Genomic DNA, 16,855 nt, shown 5'->3' with positions numbered 1-16,855 from the left:
ATATTGTTAAAAAACAATGAAGTATTACAAATACAGGTTCTGACATGCTTATAATTTGCATGATAATTTGTGTAAATACTCATACTACTTACATGACTACAAGTGACTACATGTACAAAAAAATGTTTTTTTCGATAATCATAAATTGGTTAGGGTGCAAGAAAATCAATTTTTTTATTTCTGTTTTTTCTTGATTAACAGATTGACACAGATTTCAATGATCTAATTTCCATTTCTTATCATGCTTAAAATATTGTACATACATCTCTAAGAGACTTACAGTCGACATGATTTTGACAGGATTAATTGCTGTAATACATGCATATATATTTTAAACAAGGCTGTGTTAGTGATGATGTGAAGTAAGAGATATCCACCTTTACTATGCTTTAAATTGTTTACACCGATTGGCATATTTTAAAAAATAAAAAATAAAAAATGGAAATGCTACAGTCTAATAAAAAAGTTCGGATGAAATCTAGCAATTTATTTATTATGGCAAAAATCAATTATTCTTTAGATGTATAAAATTCTAAGTTTGAGATACTCAATATAAATGTAATTTGTTGCAAATATATAAAAATTGAAATGTAATTTTTTTTTTCAATGAAAAAAGTACGTCACATGTATAATTAATTTTCTTTATATTACTGTACACAATGAATCATACATCTCAGTTTTAATCATACCGTTGGTAACAAAAGTTGCAATTTGTTTTAATTACATTGGTTTGCCACTGGTACCAATGTTTTTTGCCAAGATATATTTTTCTGAGACAGTCTACAGTGTGGTTATGTTGGTAAATGACGTCACAGCTTAATTAACACAAGCTAAAAGACTATAAGGATTCACAATGATATAAACTTTTTCCTCTAAGCCTTATTAACAAACCATGCCAAAATCACATAAAAATCATATCAAACAATTAAATTTATGGTTTTGAAGTATGATTACATGATCCATTAAATGGATTATATAAAACTCCATAAAGGCAACTAATGTGATTCTGATGTGGTTTCTTTCTGATGATCTGCTATGATTTTCTTGCGATTCTGGAATGTGCCAATGACTTAGAAGACAAAGAAATCTGTAATTCAGTATTACCAACGTTTCCATTGGACTCCCATTGGTAACATTGGTAAAATTGTTACATTTTTATGCCAATATCATTAACATTTGTTACAGTTGGTACCAATTATTGCACCAATGGTATATTGAAAGTTGGTACTGATAAAAAACCCACTAACAGGATTTTACGCCATATTATTTATTAATCCAAAACGTCACACACAAGACTTTTTAAACCACATGTAGATATTCAACTAAAAACCTTTTACATTTTTTAGGATTATGAAATTTAAAATCGTGAAAGCAAAATTACTTCCCGATTTGACCATTTTTTTTAAAAATTTCCGATTTTCCGAAATTAAATCGGTCACAGTGACTTTGATTATCAACCAATGAAATTTCCCGGTTCGTGACACACCGTGTAATTTACCTATCAGGATACATGTGTGTACTGTGAATTACTCCGTCAATTATGAGCATGTACCATGTTTTGATAACAATTAATGCTATTTTTCTGGTGGAGATTATGGGAATCTCGCATATCGATTCAAAATCACAAAATAAAAGAGTAGATCAAAAATCCCTGTAAAAATGGGAGAAAAATCATCCGGATGGTTGGCGAAGTCAAAACAAGGACAGGCTCATGCATACTGCAGAGTGTGCACAGAGACTTCAGGGTTGACCATGGTGAATAATAAGTGACAAAGCATTGAACACAGCCCTGCACCAAAATACTTTGAAGAAAATTCGACACCGTCTGCCAGAAACTTCTTCACCAGTTCAAAACTCGACCAAGATGAGGGTAAGTTGACAGATATATTATCTCTGTGATAATGAACAATTTACATGCATTAACTTTGAATTAATTTTATATTTAAAAAAAAAATCTAAATTCTTTGTTCAATATTGTAGATGTGATACGTGCCGAGGTTTTGTTTGCCAATTTTGTGGCACAGCATAACCTCCCGTTTCTTGTGGTGCTTTACCAAGCTTTGTAAAACGATGTTCCCTGACAGCAGAATTGCATCCAAATTCTCATGCGGGAGGACGAATAACCAATTAACAATTTGTGTTCACCAGTTGTCCATAAGCATGTTTTACGTTGTCATTAGAGCAATATTGAGTTAGCCATCCTTGAAAATAAATTTCATGTGCCTATCTGTGTGTAATATTGGGATCATAACATTTTTGATCATATATAGGCTTGCTAACGCAAAGGGACGTAATGCTGATTTTTATGTGTCATCATGCACATTTTGACATCGAGGGTGGTTGTCTTTTACATTTCTAAATGAATGCTTGTTCCGAATAACTACGGAACTATTTTAAGAAATTTCCTCCACATGCCTTTAGCTGGAAAGACCGTAAAGCACATGTTACAACGAAAAAAACCGAAAATGTGAACGGTGAGTGTGTTTAAACTCTCATAATTACAAATAAGGCACCCATGCTTATAATTTGCATTTATGCTTCTTGTTGTAGTTATAATAAAAAACAGATAGTACATGCAAGACAATGACTACATTTTAACGAAAATTTAAAAATGGCCTTTTTCGTTCAGCAATGGCGGCTATTGCAAGCATCACTTTCGCAATCATTTCAGCCTTTATTAACTTCCAAAATATTTCTTATCTGTTTAAATTGACAATGAACTTGTTTTTCATGCTATTAAAACTGTAATAGTATAGAGTGGCTTTAATGAATATTACATGGTTTTGCAAAAATGACAACAGAGAAAATTCGAAATCATGTTATACTGCATTTATAGTCATATGTTAAATTCATACCCAAAACGTAACACACATGCGTGATTAATGGTAGGTGTTTTAAGGTGTTAAATAATAACTGCATTTACACTTCATCACTTAAACAAAGAGCAATTAACCATTTTAATTTCACTAAAGCAGAACTGATATACATGTATTCATATGATATATATATAATGTATGTATGTATGTATATATAATTATAATGATTAATTTTTTAAACTCATTAAAGTCATTAAATCATTTAAGTTATTTTAAAGGTTTATTTAGAAGCATTAGCTAATTTTCATGTCCTGTGCTTTATTTCAGACATGCTAGTAGGTACTTGGAAAAGATTTTTCATGGAACCCGCATGGTTCTACAGACAACATTAATACTGTTCCCTGTTAATTTTTGAAGGTAACAATTTTTTAAAGTCTTGCTGAGTTTTCCTGTGTATTAATTAACTTATAATAGCATCTAAATACAAAAAAATATTTTTATTTTCAGACACTGAGCAAAACAACCAAGTAAATGCACTGTCAACATTTTAATTTGTTAATTAAGAAATAAAAGTTTTTTGTTGAAAAATTCACATTGCATCTTGTTATTTTATCATTTGACTTGAGTTTTGTACCAAAAAAATTTTTTTCTCAGTTATGGAAAGGTGTGAAAATGAAGGTGACATTTTGCCTCTAAAAAAAGAATTGTAGGCATAAAAATGGCAAACTTCAATTATTTTTAAAAAATCATGGATGTTGGAAATTTTCAAATACAATGTATTTTTGCTTTATTAAAAGGTAACAGAAGAGAAATATGTAATGATTTTGATCCCAGAATTTCATTTTAAAATCTGCTTGGCAAGCCTATCATATACGTACATCTCGTACAGCAGGTTTTTGTGTACGTTTCAATATTAAATCATGATTTGTTAATTTGTTAATATAATGTTTTATAATTTATAATATATATTATTTATAATTTTTAAATTGTTGAAACTGTACAAGGTACTAGTAATAACTACATGTACATGATGTTCTTTTAGTTTGTAACATTTTATTTGCTTGAATTATAATAGTAGCTATTTTTAACCAGATTTTAACAATGCAATTTGTTTTCATGTTTCATGTGCCACTGTATTTTTCTTAAATTTGTTATTAAATTGTTGAAACTATACATTGTTTTGGTTGCTGAATCAGATTCAGACTTATGTTGGTAGGTGCATTGAATGATATGAAAGAAATCAGAAGAAAAATGTTCAAATGAGGAACATGTATTATGTATAATAAATAATGATATAGATATCAGTGAAAACACAATTAGATTCAGGTTCACGACAAAATGTCGCGAATTTAAAGCTTTGAAAATTGTCGACACGCGCAAAATCCCCCATGGGAATTTTCAAAAGTTGGCATGTATGCCTGTTTTCTGATGAATGTAATGCGTTCTCTTTGCATGTTTTAATGTATATTTAATAAATTTTAATGCATACATTATAATAATAGCAAGCGCAGCAAGCAGCATGAAGCACTGCTCACTCTGCGAGCTCTGAACTATGGTAACGCAACTTACACACTATGTCATATGACATCTCAGTCTAGCTCTTTTCCCCCTGTTGCCACCATTTGACGCACTTGTGATTTCCCTAGAGTGTTTATCTGGCTGCCCCCTGAAGCCATTTTGACTGGCTTGAAATGACTGACCATTACATTTAGAACATGGTAATTAAGTACCTAAACATCATCAAAGTGGCACATATTATGTATCAATGTTTGAGGAATTAATTGAACTTTAGTATTGTCATATAATTTTCTAAGAATAATTAATCAGATAAATCTACAATTAACAATATATAGGTGAAACCAGGTAAAATGAATTTTTTACAACTCATCTTTTTATTATCCTTTCTATGAGAGAAATTTTCTATAAAATATACCAGTAAACCTAAAATATAATACCAAACCAATTAAAAGGCTCACATTTTTGTTTAATTTTTTGATAGATTAATAATGATAGGTAAAAATGAAATAAACTTCACAATCATGTTCAAGGGCATGTTTATAAATATTTTATATATTTATCCACTTCAAAAGTCTTGAGGAAAATAAATTAATACATGTTTTTATCTAAATCAATGCCCTAGAGGAAAAAAAAATGCTGAAAGTAGATTATTTAGTACCATAAAATGCATAAATACGATTGTTGTTCTTGTCTTTGTTCTTCCTCTAATTTTCATTGTAAAATTTTATTTCTATTAAATTCAACTTAAGAACTGATGTAAAAACATTGTGAATGCTAATACAATCCAGAGATATAAAATGCAATATTAAGGCTGAATTTTGCTTGTGACAAGGCCCAATTTCTAAACAGACGGGGTGCAGTTTTCACACAGGTAAATCTCAATGAATTCACACCAAGCTGTTTTCATTACCTATGTGTAATACACATGATTGGCTATCATTTAGAGCTGAATTTATTTAGAGACAGGGGAAATCACAAAATTTAGGCTTGTTGTGTGTATGCGTCAAATGGTGGCATCAGGGAAATGGGGCATAGCGTCAAATGGTGGCATCAGGGGGTAAAGGATGTAATGCATTAGGGGGAAAAGAGCTAGACACACCAAATGTCACATGCTGTTTGACGAGCCTGATCTTGATTAAAACTGAAAAAGCATCTGTGCTTGCCCCAACAGTTGCACTGTCAACATGTTATAATTTAGATATAATTCAAACAAACACCAAAATCAACAAATTTTCCCAAAATATGGCTGATCAGGGACATGTGCTGATTTTGAAATAAACTAACTTATTACTTAGCTGCAGAACTGTAGCTCTCTGCTTGAGAAAATTCAGAGAGCTACAGATCCAAGCGTTATAAAAACCTACGATTTTTTGTCGCTACTTTAGGTGTAGTGTAGTTTAAGCTTTTTCTGGCTTTTAGAATGGTATCCTATAATTAATCATAAATTTAACTCTTGATTTTGATACTTTATTTACCTTTTAACGGTCTGAAACAGTCCTGGAAATAGTTTTGTAATGTTGGTTTAAAAGAGTTCCATTTCAACGTCCGTAACCACAAATAGCCATTTGTTAGCGTTGAAAGGTAAGTAAATTATCAGGAAGAGTTGAATCCACACTTTTCAAAAGTTATGTCCCTTGGCCGCCATCTTAGGGGATAAATCCATAGAATCCTCACAGTACCCTTTGTAGTTTTCAGTTTTGTAACTTTGTCATTTGACAGGGAAAAATTGTTGCATAGTGTATACTGATTGCCCCATGTTGGGGCTACCCACACATCCAAAGAAAACAGTTTAAACACAGTATATTCATCACAGCCCACCCAAATGTTTGGCAGCATAAAGAGGAGAAATGTTGTTTCTTTCTCTTTTCACCTTTTGGTTGACCCCGCCAAGGGAAACAACTTTTGTAAAGTGTGGATTGGTCTATTGAAGTTAAATGTATGTTTAATTATTATATACCCTTTTTTTTTAAAGCTGAGGAAAGTATAAAATACAAGAAAAAATACCTGAAGTAAGTGATAAAAAATCGTCGGCATAAATCGAAGGTTTGTACAACACTTGGATCTGTAGCTCTCTGCTTTATCTGTCCGAATTTTCACAAGCAGAGAACTACAGTTCTGCAGCTAAATTATTACTGAGAAAAGGTGTATATTAAAACACTTAAACAGTGCTCATTATAAATCTAGACTAATTTTTTGATAGATAAATTAAGGTTTTAATCTGAAATATTTGATAGCATAAGGTATGATTTAATATAAAACTGACTTACAAAATCTCGCAACTTACGATATATATTACAAGACTTGTGACAGTTGCCTAAACCTTTAGTATATACATCCCTGATCTTGTGGGGGAAAAAAAATAATAAAAAAACAGAAACTTAAACAATGTTGCAAAATTCACAATTTTACTTTCCTTTGTGATGAATGTCATTTTAAAATTACTGTCCATCCTGTTACAATTAAAATAGTCAGACAGTGAGAGTAAATTCACAAGGTTTATATTCTAACAGAGACTATACTTTTCTGTCCAACAATGTTAAGAATTGTTACCTCATAATGAATTGCTTAGCTATGATATTTTAAAACTGTTCAGCTATAAAGTATGCTATTTATTTCAGTCTTACATGACTCAAAAGTGCCTTTGGTTTACATCTGTACAGAATGAGATTGCATCAAAACACGCGAGTTATTATTAAAATTAAGCTTTAATGCGCTTAAATATTTTGTTCTTTAAAATGAACAAACCTGTGTATATCTTGTTGAGGAAAGAGAATCACCAGATACATTCTTTGAAGGCTCCAAATTATCATGGATTTCCATTATCTCATTCTTCCAGCCACTGAACCTTAGCAAGGTAGATTTAAAAAAAAGAATCAAGCATAGAAATTGTCAAAACGCAAAAATATATTATTTCAAAGTCCGTAAAAAACAAATATGTATATTTTAACTTTTGATCATTTTTATATGTAATAAAACTATCATGAAACAATTTTGCACATCATACACACAGATAGGCACAGTTTATCACTAAATTTTTCCACATCGTTTTTCATGTTTATAATCTTAAATATTTGTGCATGCGCACATTATTTACATATTCCACATCCGGTGAAAGAGGGATTTTACCGTCTATTTATCTAACGTAAATATCTGGGCAGTGTATGGGAAATAGTGCATCACAAGACATGCCACCCCCGGTCACTGTAGCTGCTCAGGCGAGACATACCGCCACCGTAAGTTCAGTTTTCTTGTCACGGTTATTCAATGACAATCGGTAGCAGTATTAAATGTCCCCAGGCTTACAGATCCATTATGTATAGGCTCTCTCCATGCTCTCAGTGTATAAGTAACTAGTCCCCCGTGTGACACTTGAAACAGGTCATGTGTATTGAAGGGTGGTTAACCGTTTAGATCTCTTTTTATGATTTTACTTAATCAGTGTGTCTTTGATTTTTTGTCAGTGCACAGGCTTGTGATACATTTTCATTTATTTCATTTTATTTATAATTAGTCTACTCAGTTCTTAGACTTAATAAATGACAAAGTATTGGAACTCTGCTTTTAATGACATATCTATTGTTAAGTTATGGGAGATACAATTTACTCATTGCTCGTAGAGCAATGAGCAACAGGAAATGCTGCCTCTTCACCGCCAAATTGATACGAGTACTATATTTTACAAAGCAATTCCTGGTTCCTTTGAAAAGGTGCGAAAGGTTTCCACCAGGTATCCCTGTCTGCGTCATATTCTATAAATAAAGGTGTACAACCTTTATCAGGCTAACACAAATGCAGGGAACATCATTAATGACTTGATGCAAAACTCCCCGCAGAGGACACATTAATTAGGTTGGGGCCAATCGATTTTGAATAAAATATAATATGACCTAGCTAGCATATGCTTATACATATCAATGAGAGCTATTCAACCACTCCACCATTTTTTGACCGTGTCGTTTTCTTTAACCTTGACATCTAATATGTGTTTAGTTAAATTTCAAAGAAACCATTAATTACATTTTATTCAAAGAATGTAAATTTATGCATATTGATGAGAGCTATTCAGTGGCATCAACATCCTAGACCTTGTCTTTTATCTTGACCCACATTTCTCAAATATGTGCTTAACTAAGTCTCAAAAACAAGGGTCAAGAAATTTTTGTCAAACTTCATATGCTGACACTTATTGAGAAGAACAATTCAACATCATCAACGTTTTGTCCTTGACCTTTTCATTGACCCTGACTTAAATTTTCTCATATTTGTATTTATCTCGGATTCAAGGAACCTATGCTCTAGATAATTTTTTGTAAGCTTATGCAGTGATATATTATTTGATAAGAATTTACCAACTGTCTATATTTTTTTACTTCTTGACATAATCTCGATAAATGTTTTGTCTTTACTATTTATTAGGGCTGGGTATTGGCCCGAGATTTCGTATTGCGATATATTGCGATATTTTTAACTGTATTGCGATATGTATTGCAATACCGGTATTTTAAATGTAATGAAAATGGCAATTTCCTACTATATTTACCTTCATTTACATGCAGAATGTAAATAACTATGATAAGTAACCAACACAGAAAAAAATCTTGTTGATTTCATTTCAGTTATGCTCTGAAATACTCCCACAAAACAGCTTCTGTCTTACTGTTTGGCTTAATAACAAACCTTTCATAAGTCAATTTTTATATTTAATGATAAAATTCCTTAATCTGATCATATTGCCAATATATCGATATTACAGAATCGTATTGCAATACGATATTTTTTGTCCTTGTATTGCAATATATTGAAATATTTATATTTTTGCCCAGCCCTACTATTTATAGTGCATAAAGAAGTCAGTTTGAAGAAACTATTCAAAATATTTTTGTCAAACTTCTTGCAAAAAAAATTTTTTTTTTTTAATGTTTCAATCATTACAAATGAACCCTTGGCAGGGCATTCATGTCCTATTGACATATTTTTAATTTTTCATATTTTTAAAAATATATTGATCAATCCTTGCATCAAAATTTTGTTTGTTTTAAGTATCCTAAAAGACATATACACTGTATTTGTTTTCTTAGTGTCTTGTTTATAGACTTATTTTTGATTAATGTTTATGTATTTTCAGTTAATATTCCTGCATGGCCTTGGAGATACCGGGTAAGATATAATTGTCTATTTAAAAGCTGATTTTACTCGTTGATAAATTTTTCCTTGCACATGTTAAGGAATCAGTAGTAGTTCAAGAACAACATGATGAAAGGACAGAATCTATAGCTATGCTTTAGAAATTAAACCCATTGCAAAAATATACACATGTAACATATACATATAAAAAAAATGAAATATTTAATGAAACTCTATATAAAGTCAATATATTATAAAGAAGATCCTTTCCTACTTTTATAAATTAAAAGACTAACTTGAAGATCCTTAGATGTTTATCCAATTCAGTCAGGAAATGAGAGCAGTTTTTGTAACTTAATTATTCTCGATCAATGTAAATTTCGTGATGACCTTTTTAAAGTTCACAAAGAGATTAGAGCCCTGCTACAATGAGAGTTGCAGGTACCATAAAGTTTCATTTTTCATTCTTTGTGCGATGGATTCTTTGTAATAAGAAGTCCGGGGGAAGTGGCAATTACTGAGGAAGATAGAATATGAGACAAGGAATTGCCATTATTCTCTGGTTTTGATGGCCACTGAAATGTCTATATACATGATATAGCTTGTGATAAATATTGTAATTACACAATATCGATTTAATTCTGGTAGCCTTATTGCTCTAACCACACTGTCTAATAACATTTCACAGAAGCTTTTCAGATAGTTCTCTCACTAGTTTAATACAAATACACTACAATGAATACAGCTATAAGTTCCCATTGTTAATGGGCACAGCATGTGATCAGGTCATAAATTCCTTTCTCTACAATATGATACAAATGAACCAAAAAGCTCTAAAACACATGTAGGAACAGGTGAAATAGGGCCATGGAAAGAACAAATCCATATCTTAAATTCTTAATCCACAAATATAACATTTGAATTTCTTAAAATGTAAATTAATGATGCACAATGGACAATTTGAGACTCAGTTTTCTGTAACATATTTCATCAAAGTTAAAGTTGATCAAAATGGCATAATATTATAACTCTTAGGTGATTCAAATGACATTTTAAGTTCAAGCACTCTTTCAATTTTTCGATAAGTAGTATAGCCTCAGTGGTTAGGTTTGCAGGTTATTTTGGAAGTAATAAGATATTTATAAAGAAACTTAATCTGATGAACTCTATTAAAATAGTGAGTTTTAGTGTAATGAGATGAGGAAACTGGCAACCTCCTCCTTATCCAAGATGACTGACTACAAATAACCACTGGTTTGTAAGAGGCTTAGCTAGAAATGATCAATCGACATAATATAAATCTTATCCGGAAATATACATGTAGATGATGAACATTTTTCAAAAGTTAATAAGGACATATCTTTCACATCTGTCCCTGTGTTTTTATGTTCCATACACCTGCTGAATTGACAACAGACAATTTTACATGTAACAGATGTGCAGATGATCAATCTGAATAAAATTTGTTTTTTCATACACTTCTAAACAGTTTTAATCAGGGATGAATAATTGTGATTCATTCTAGATATTAGTCATTATGTATGATAAATTCATAGTATGTTTTATAATTACTGTGAAAGAAAATCCTTTTTTTAATTATTTGTATGAATCCTTAATATGAATGTTTATCATGTTTATAGTATTTACATGTACTGTGTATATTTCACGTAACAATGATAGCTAATTATATTCAATCATACTGTGCAATTATCAGTTGTAGATCTAATCAATCAATCAAAAATTACTTATTTTGAAATTTCATTGTTTTTTTTCCAGTCATGGGTGGGCAGACTGCTTCAGAAGCATGAAACTACAGCATATAAAATGTGTGTGTCCAAATGCGTAAGTATTGATTTTGATGCAAAAATAAGTATGTCACATAGAAAATTAAAATTTATAAGCCATGGGAAAACAGGTGATTGATTATAAATTTCCCAATGATTAATTTATTTTTCATGATTTCCTCATATTGATCATGATGATAGGCTAATTTTTTTTTTACTGATATCCATTTCATATTTAAAAATGAGTTAATACATGTACTGTATGTCATGGAAACTGAAATTGAGTTACCTGGTAAATGGTATACAAATGTAGGTGGGATTATATGGACCCTTATAAACTACAAACTTGAAGTAATGTAAGTTTGAAGTGTTTACCCTTTTGATTGGTATGTTAATTGAACATGTAAAATATGTAATTCTTTTCATTACAGACCAATTAATTCAGTCACATTAAATGCTGGAATGAAAATGCCATCATGGTAAGAATATTCATATTAAACCTCTGATTATATATGTACATTGAAAACTGTCTAAACCAACACCAGTGCAATCCATCACACTGTGAATTCTGACATTAAATTTCTTTCCCATTTTACTATTTTCCATGTTTCTCTACACTGCACAATCCAACACCCTGTCTTTTCTCACAAAAAAATCATCTCCCAGTGTATATCGGATTAGACAGGTTTCACTGTACAAGGATAGTAAGTAGAACTAATAAACATCTTTGAAATAAAGAATGAAATAAAGAACTATTTGCAAAGAATTTGTTATATCATGAATGTTTTAAAATCTGTGACATAAGAAATCAAAAAATGTTCATGGTAAAATTGTTTTTCAGTTCATTTTATGAACTTTGAGAACTACATGTATCCTTGTGAAGCGAGACCTCTTTTTTTACTGGCTCAGTATAAAAAACCCTCACTATAGGTTAATATTACCTTACACTATAGGTGAATATAACCTTACACTATAGGTGAATATGACCCTAAAACACGGTAGGTGAATATGGCCCTATATATACATATTAGATAAATAGGATAAATAGGATCATACACTTTATGTGAATATTAAGTTACACTAAAGGTGAATATTACCTTTCACTAAGGTGAACATGATTGAATACTATAGGTGAATACGACCTTTCACTAAGGTGAATATGTCAGCATATATGTCATTGTAGGTTTGATATAATTGGTTTGGGTCCAGACAGTCCAGAAGACGAGGAAGGAATAAAAGCCTCCTCAGAAATTTGTAAGTGTAGCCATTTATTTGGAGAATCTTTTACTGTACTAATTCATGAATTTGTCAAAGATAGCCTTAAAATAGCCATGTAGTAAGGAATAAACGTATCTGGAATGATTTAGAGATTATGGTAAATAATTCTTAACAATAGCCATGTAGTAATCATTTCGGAATAAACGTATCTGGAATGATTTGTTTTATTATACCGATACAAACAAGACATTTGAAAAAGTTATTATATTCAATACTGTATTCTGTAACAATGTTTAATTCCAACAGGAATATTTAAAAAGTAACAACAAAACAGAATACAAACATGTATTTTTTATCAATAAATCAATTGTCATTTTTACTTAGTAAAATTGAAAGTAACATTACGTATCTTGAGTTTCGTACTGGTTCTTTTTGATTGATATGGGACCAGTTGACTCGCGATGCATTTCGATTTATTAATAAATATTCATGAGTTTATTCGCATTTCTAAGTTTGTCGTAAGTTAAAGAAAATGCTAAGTGTTCCAGTGTGTATCAGTTCATAAAAAAAACGTACTTTTTAGCAGGGAATCAGTCTGTTTTGCAGGGAATCGGTTTATTCACAGTGATTTTCAGGAAATCAGCAAAATATATCGATTTACTTTTATATAGTGAAAAATCAGTAGAGGTATAATAATATTTTCTAATAAGCATTAGGACCATCAGTTTTACATAGGTACTGCTGAAGTTATTACCAGTGTGCATAATTACATATAAAGATTTAGATGGTTAAAGTAGCTCTGTACATTTACATATACTAGTAATTATAATATCTGAGTGAATGTGATTTTTTTCACCACTGTTCATTCACGCAGTAAGGAAATTAATAGAAGAAGAAGAAAAAGCGGGTATTCCAGCGGAGCGGATTGTGATTGGTGGTTTCTCCCAGGGAGGGGCTGTAGCTCTACACCAAGCACTGACCACCAACAAAAAACTAGCTGGAATTCTGGCCTTTAGCACATGGCTGCCTATGCACAGAAAGTTAGATCAGGTAACATTTGTTATCAGCTGTGCCTACTTCAGAAATGTGCTTCCCAAGGACTTTTTAGAAGATTTGTAGACATTGGCTGTTGCACATTGTATTTAACAGACATCACTTTATGTTTTGCATTTATCCATTGAGCAGTTCTTTACTACATGTAGCAATCATTCAAGTGTTACGTTACTCCTTTTCAAAATAAACATCTCTACTTTCGTAAACATTTGATATTTTGACCCATATCATAGATGTGCCAATCTGATTGAAAACATATCTTTGTTACAAAGAGAAATTCTGAACAAAGCGACCATCAGAATTTCTGAATTTAACAAGGATCTGATTTTAATCAGATTGATAGATGTACTTAACAAGAATGAATTATCTCTGTTTCACTGCATCGTCGGAAACCCACGGGTGAACTCGTCTTTACTTATCACCCGTTGGCAAACTAGCTGAAATATCGCCGTAAAATATGCTAATTTGTTGTTTTTAGTCAACCAATCAGAAAGTTGGAACTCTTCAATTTTGAAAAATACATTTATGACTTTTCTATTTATGGTAAATATTTTGACGCTTGTTAAAATGTGCGAAGTTTGATTTAAAACAATGAAAGTCAATTCGTACAGGTCACTGACTTTAATATCCATCAGATATTATGAAGGAGTACCTCTTTTAACTGCAAAATGCACCGATGAGTGGATTTATCAGCTGTGTTAACTACAGAATGAGTTTTTCATGTTTTTGGCAATGCCGAACATGCGTACGTAACGTGAACTGTGATTCGTTGTTTTGCATCGCGAATCAAATGACCCATGCATATTTAATTACATACGACGATTTTTCGGCGAGTTTACCCACGGGTGATAAGTAAAGACGAGATTACCCGTGGGTTTCCGACGATGTTTCACTGATGTTTTGAAAATTAATTTTGAGATGAAAAATACCTTGACAAGAAGATATTTTCAGACTGTAATTTTTTGCCTGAAAGAAATAGAAACAAGCCTGCGGGCCAAATCCTTCTTTGTTCAGACAATTTTAAACTTGTCAAACTGGACGAATGGGTGAAGAATTCACAATTTTCCTTAGAAATTTATGTAAACACAAGCTTCCTTAAATTCATTATTTTAGTATTTTAAAGATTTTTCCCCATTATATTTCTGCCATGCAAATTTAAAATTAATTGTTCAAAGAGAAAATTCATACATTGGACCTCCGATATGGAGGCTTAAGGGAAGTAACTCTTGCTAAATTCACGCCTAATGATAACTGTCTATTGTCCCTAGTCCCATGTTTGTGTAAATATTTCATTCTTTACAGATCAAGAAGTCCAATAACATAAAAGAGATGGCCATATTCCAGGCTCACGGTACGGAGGATCCTCTAGTTCCTTTCCAGTGGGGAGAAATCACATCCAAGGTCCTGGCCTCCATGTGTGACAAATATTCCTTTCACAGATATCCCATGGCTCACACATCTTGTCCAGAGGTAAGAACAGGATGAAAATTAATACTGATGTTAAAAAAAATCATAAAAAGTAATAGCAAAGGAATATGTGCATTAATGGCCATTTCTGTCCATTGCTAGATAAATCTATATAAATGGTGTCAAAACTTTTTAACCTTCCCCTTCCAATAATTTTGCTAGGATCTAAAATAATGTGTATTATATATGTGCTGTAGAAAACAATGCAACTTAATGAATGTGCCCCTCAATAAGTACAATTTTGCTTGTCAAGGAATTTTTGCTTGGTAGTCTCCATCAGAACTAAATAAGTTTGGATGTCCCCCTTCTTTTCCTTCAAATCATCTCTGCTAGCCAAGGATTTCTGATCCGAAATCTTCTCTACAATGACGTAGAGTATATTTTGGATCGGAAACCCTTGGCTATAGAAGATGCCTTAAAATTTACTGAAATTGCTTCCCTTTGGCTTGATATGAATTCAAAACATTGTACATAATCCCTTTTATTATTTTTCAGGAATTGGCAGATGCAAAGAAATTCCTAGAATCAGTTCTATCCTGATCTCCACTAGTCAAATTTTATTGGTTGGTTGATAAGAGACTTGTAAATGTAACATAAGTGACATATTAATAGTTCTAGAAGTTGACAGGCTTTGCACTGATAGTAATACCTCAAGTGCTACAGATCATAGAGTGCAATAACTGGCAGACAAACAGACATACATGTAGTGCACAAGTGACACCTACTGATATTCATGGCTGATGTCAGCATGCAGATTTTTGATATATGTTTTTTTTTTTGTATTTTAAAGTAATTATCCAGTCATAATTATGCATGCAGAACTTTTTCCTACTTTTGTGTAGAATTATATTTTTCATTATGTAAACATTTCTCTGTAAAAGGAAAGTTTGAACAAAAATCTATCTGCTAAAGATATATTAAATATGAAAACAGAGATTTAATTTTTTGAGTGGTAAAAAGAGTCATTGGGAACAGTTAATTTGTATTGACTTGTCAGCAACTTGTTAATACTGTGTATTGTTTATTATTCATAGTTCTAGATTTAGGAGGTTAATTTATTTTATAACAATGGTCCTACTATAGCCATCTGTTATAAATGAATGTGACTGTAAGCATTCACCATGTATTCGAAAGTAGCATTTTCATTTAAACACCCAATTTTATGTTAACGCCCCCAAAATCTACCTGATTCAAGATCAATAATTTACCGCCTGTCAATCACAGAAAAAACAATAGCTTCTGATTTGATTGACAGGTGAGGTACCTGTGCTACCTGATAATCTGAGTTTGCATGTTTTGAAAACAATGACCTGGTCACGCGTCAAACTCTTTCATTTACCCGCATAGTATACACGCGGGTTAGAAAACTCCAATATGTTTGAATTTTATTTTAAAAAATAATTGAAAGTAGATTATTAAAACAGTTACATTATATATATAAATTATTTCTTTTCTAGCTTCACTGCTGTTTGTTACTTGTAAGTGTTATATCGTCCACGTTACCTGTAGAAAAAAAGACTGCATCCACAGAAACAGGCTCTAATTGCCGTAATTGGAAGTCCGACGATTTAAATTATTTTTTAAGAAATGGGATATAAGAAAAATATTCAGCACTAATAAACGGCATAGCATAGTTTTTAAAAGATGTTTTATTTTGTACTATGGCTACAATCCGCACGATGTTGTACAGAAATTGATGTCAGAATTAATGCTCGAATTTCCTATAGTGTCTGTATAATTATATACGTAATGAAAATGTGAAGATAGTTAATAGTGATCGATTCTGAAAAAAGAAATCTTTCTAACAATAAAATTTTGTTAACACACGGAGAATAAAAAATATGGAATATTTTGGACAACATTGTTGGCCAGGGG

The 16,855-nt window shown here is 31.5% G+C and overlaps 1 protein-coding gene and 1 long non-coding RNA gene across 2 annotated transcripts; both read left to right on the top strand.

The window, feature by feature from the left end:
- Window positions 1-2,411: 2,411 nt before the first annotated feature.
- LOC134245484 (uncharacterized) lies at window positions 2,412-3,350 on the top strand. The gene is made up of 3 exons (XR_009987439.1): window positions 2,412-2,478; window positions 3,144-3,233; window positions 3,324-3,350. It is a non-coding gene; the product is annotated as an uncharacterized LOC134245484 (long non-coding RNA).
- Window positions 3,351-7,422: 4,072 nt separating this feature from the next.
- Window positions 7,423-16,124, top strand: LOC134245483 (acyl-protein thioesterase 2-like). Its single transcript, XM_062727758.1, has 8 exons — window positions 7,423-7,567; window positions 9,460-9,491; window positions 11,235-11,300; window positions 11,674-11,721; window positions 12,426-12,496; window positions 13,335-13,510; window positions 14,816-14,983; window positions 15,476-16,124. The coding sequence occupies exons 1-8, from the start codon at window positions 7,496-7,498 to the stop codon at window positions 15,518-15,520; spliced, it is 678 nt and encodes a 225-aa protein (XP_062583742.1). The 5' UTR covers window positions 7,423-7,495; the 3' UTR covers window positions 15,521-16,124.
- The last annotated feature ends 731 nt before the right edge of the window (window positions 16,125-16,855 follow it).

The sequence above is a fragment of the Saccostrea cucullata genome, unplaced genomic scaffold, assembly GCF_032062105.1.
Source record: "Saccostrea cucullata isolate Sc308-1 unplaced genomic scaffold, CSIRO_AGI_Scuc_v1 ctg923, whole genome shotgun sequence".
Classification (NCBI taxonomy): Eukaryota; Metazoa; Mollusca; class Bivalvia; order Ostreida; family Ostreidae; genus Saccostrea; species Saccostrea cuccullata.
This window is presented reverse-complemented; position numbering and strand designations above follow the sequence as displayed.

Excerpts from the sequence above, each read along its gene's own strand:
- LOC134245483 (XM_062727758.1), top strand. The coding sequence starts at position 7,496 with ATGGGAAATAGTGCATCACAAGACATGCCACCCCCGGTCACTGTAGCT. Across the intron at positions 9,492-11,234 it reads CATGGCCTTGGAGATACCGG|TCATGGGTGGGCAGACTGCT; the intron begins GTAAGATATAAT and ends TTTTTTTTCCAG. Across the intron at positions 14,984-15,475 it reads CTCACACATCTTGTCCAGAG|GAATTGGCAGATGCAAAGAA; the intron begins GTAAGAACAGGA and ends ATTATTTTTCAG.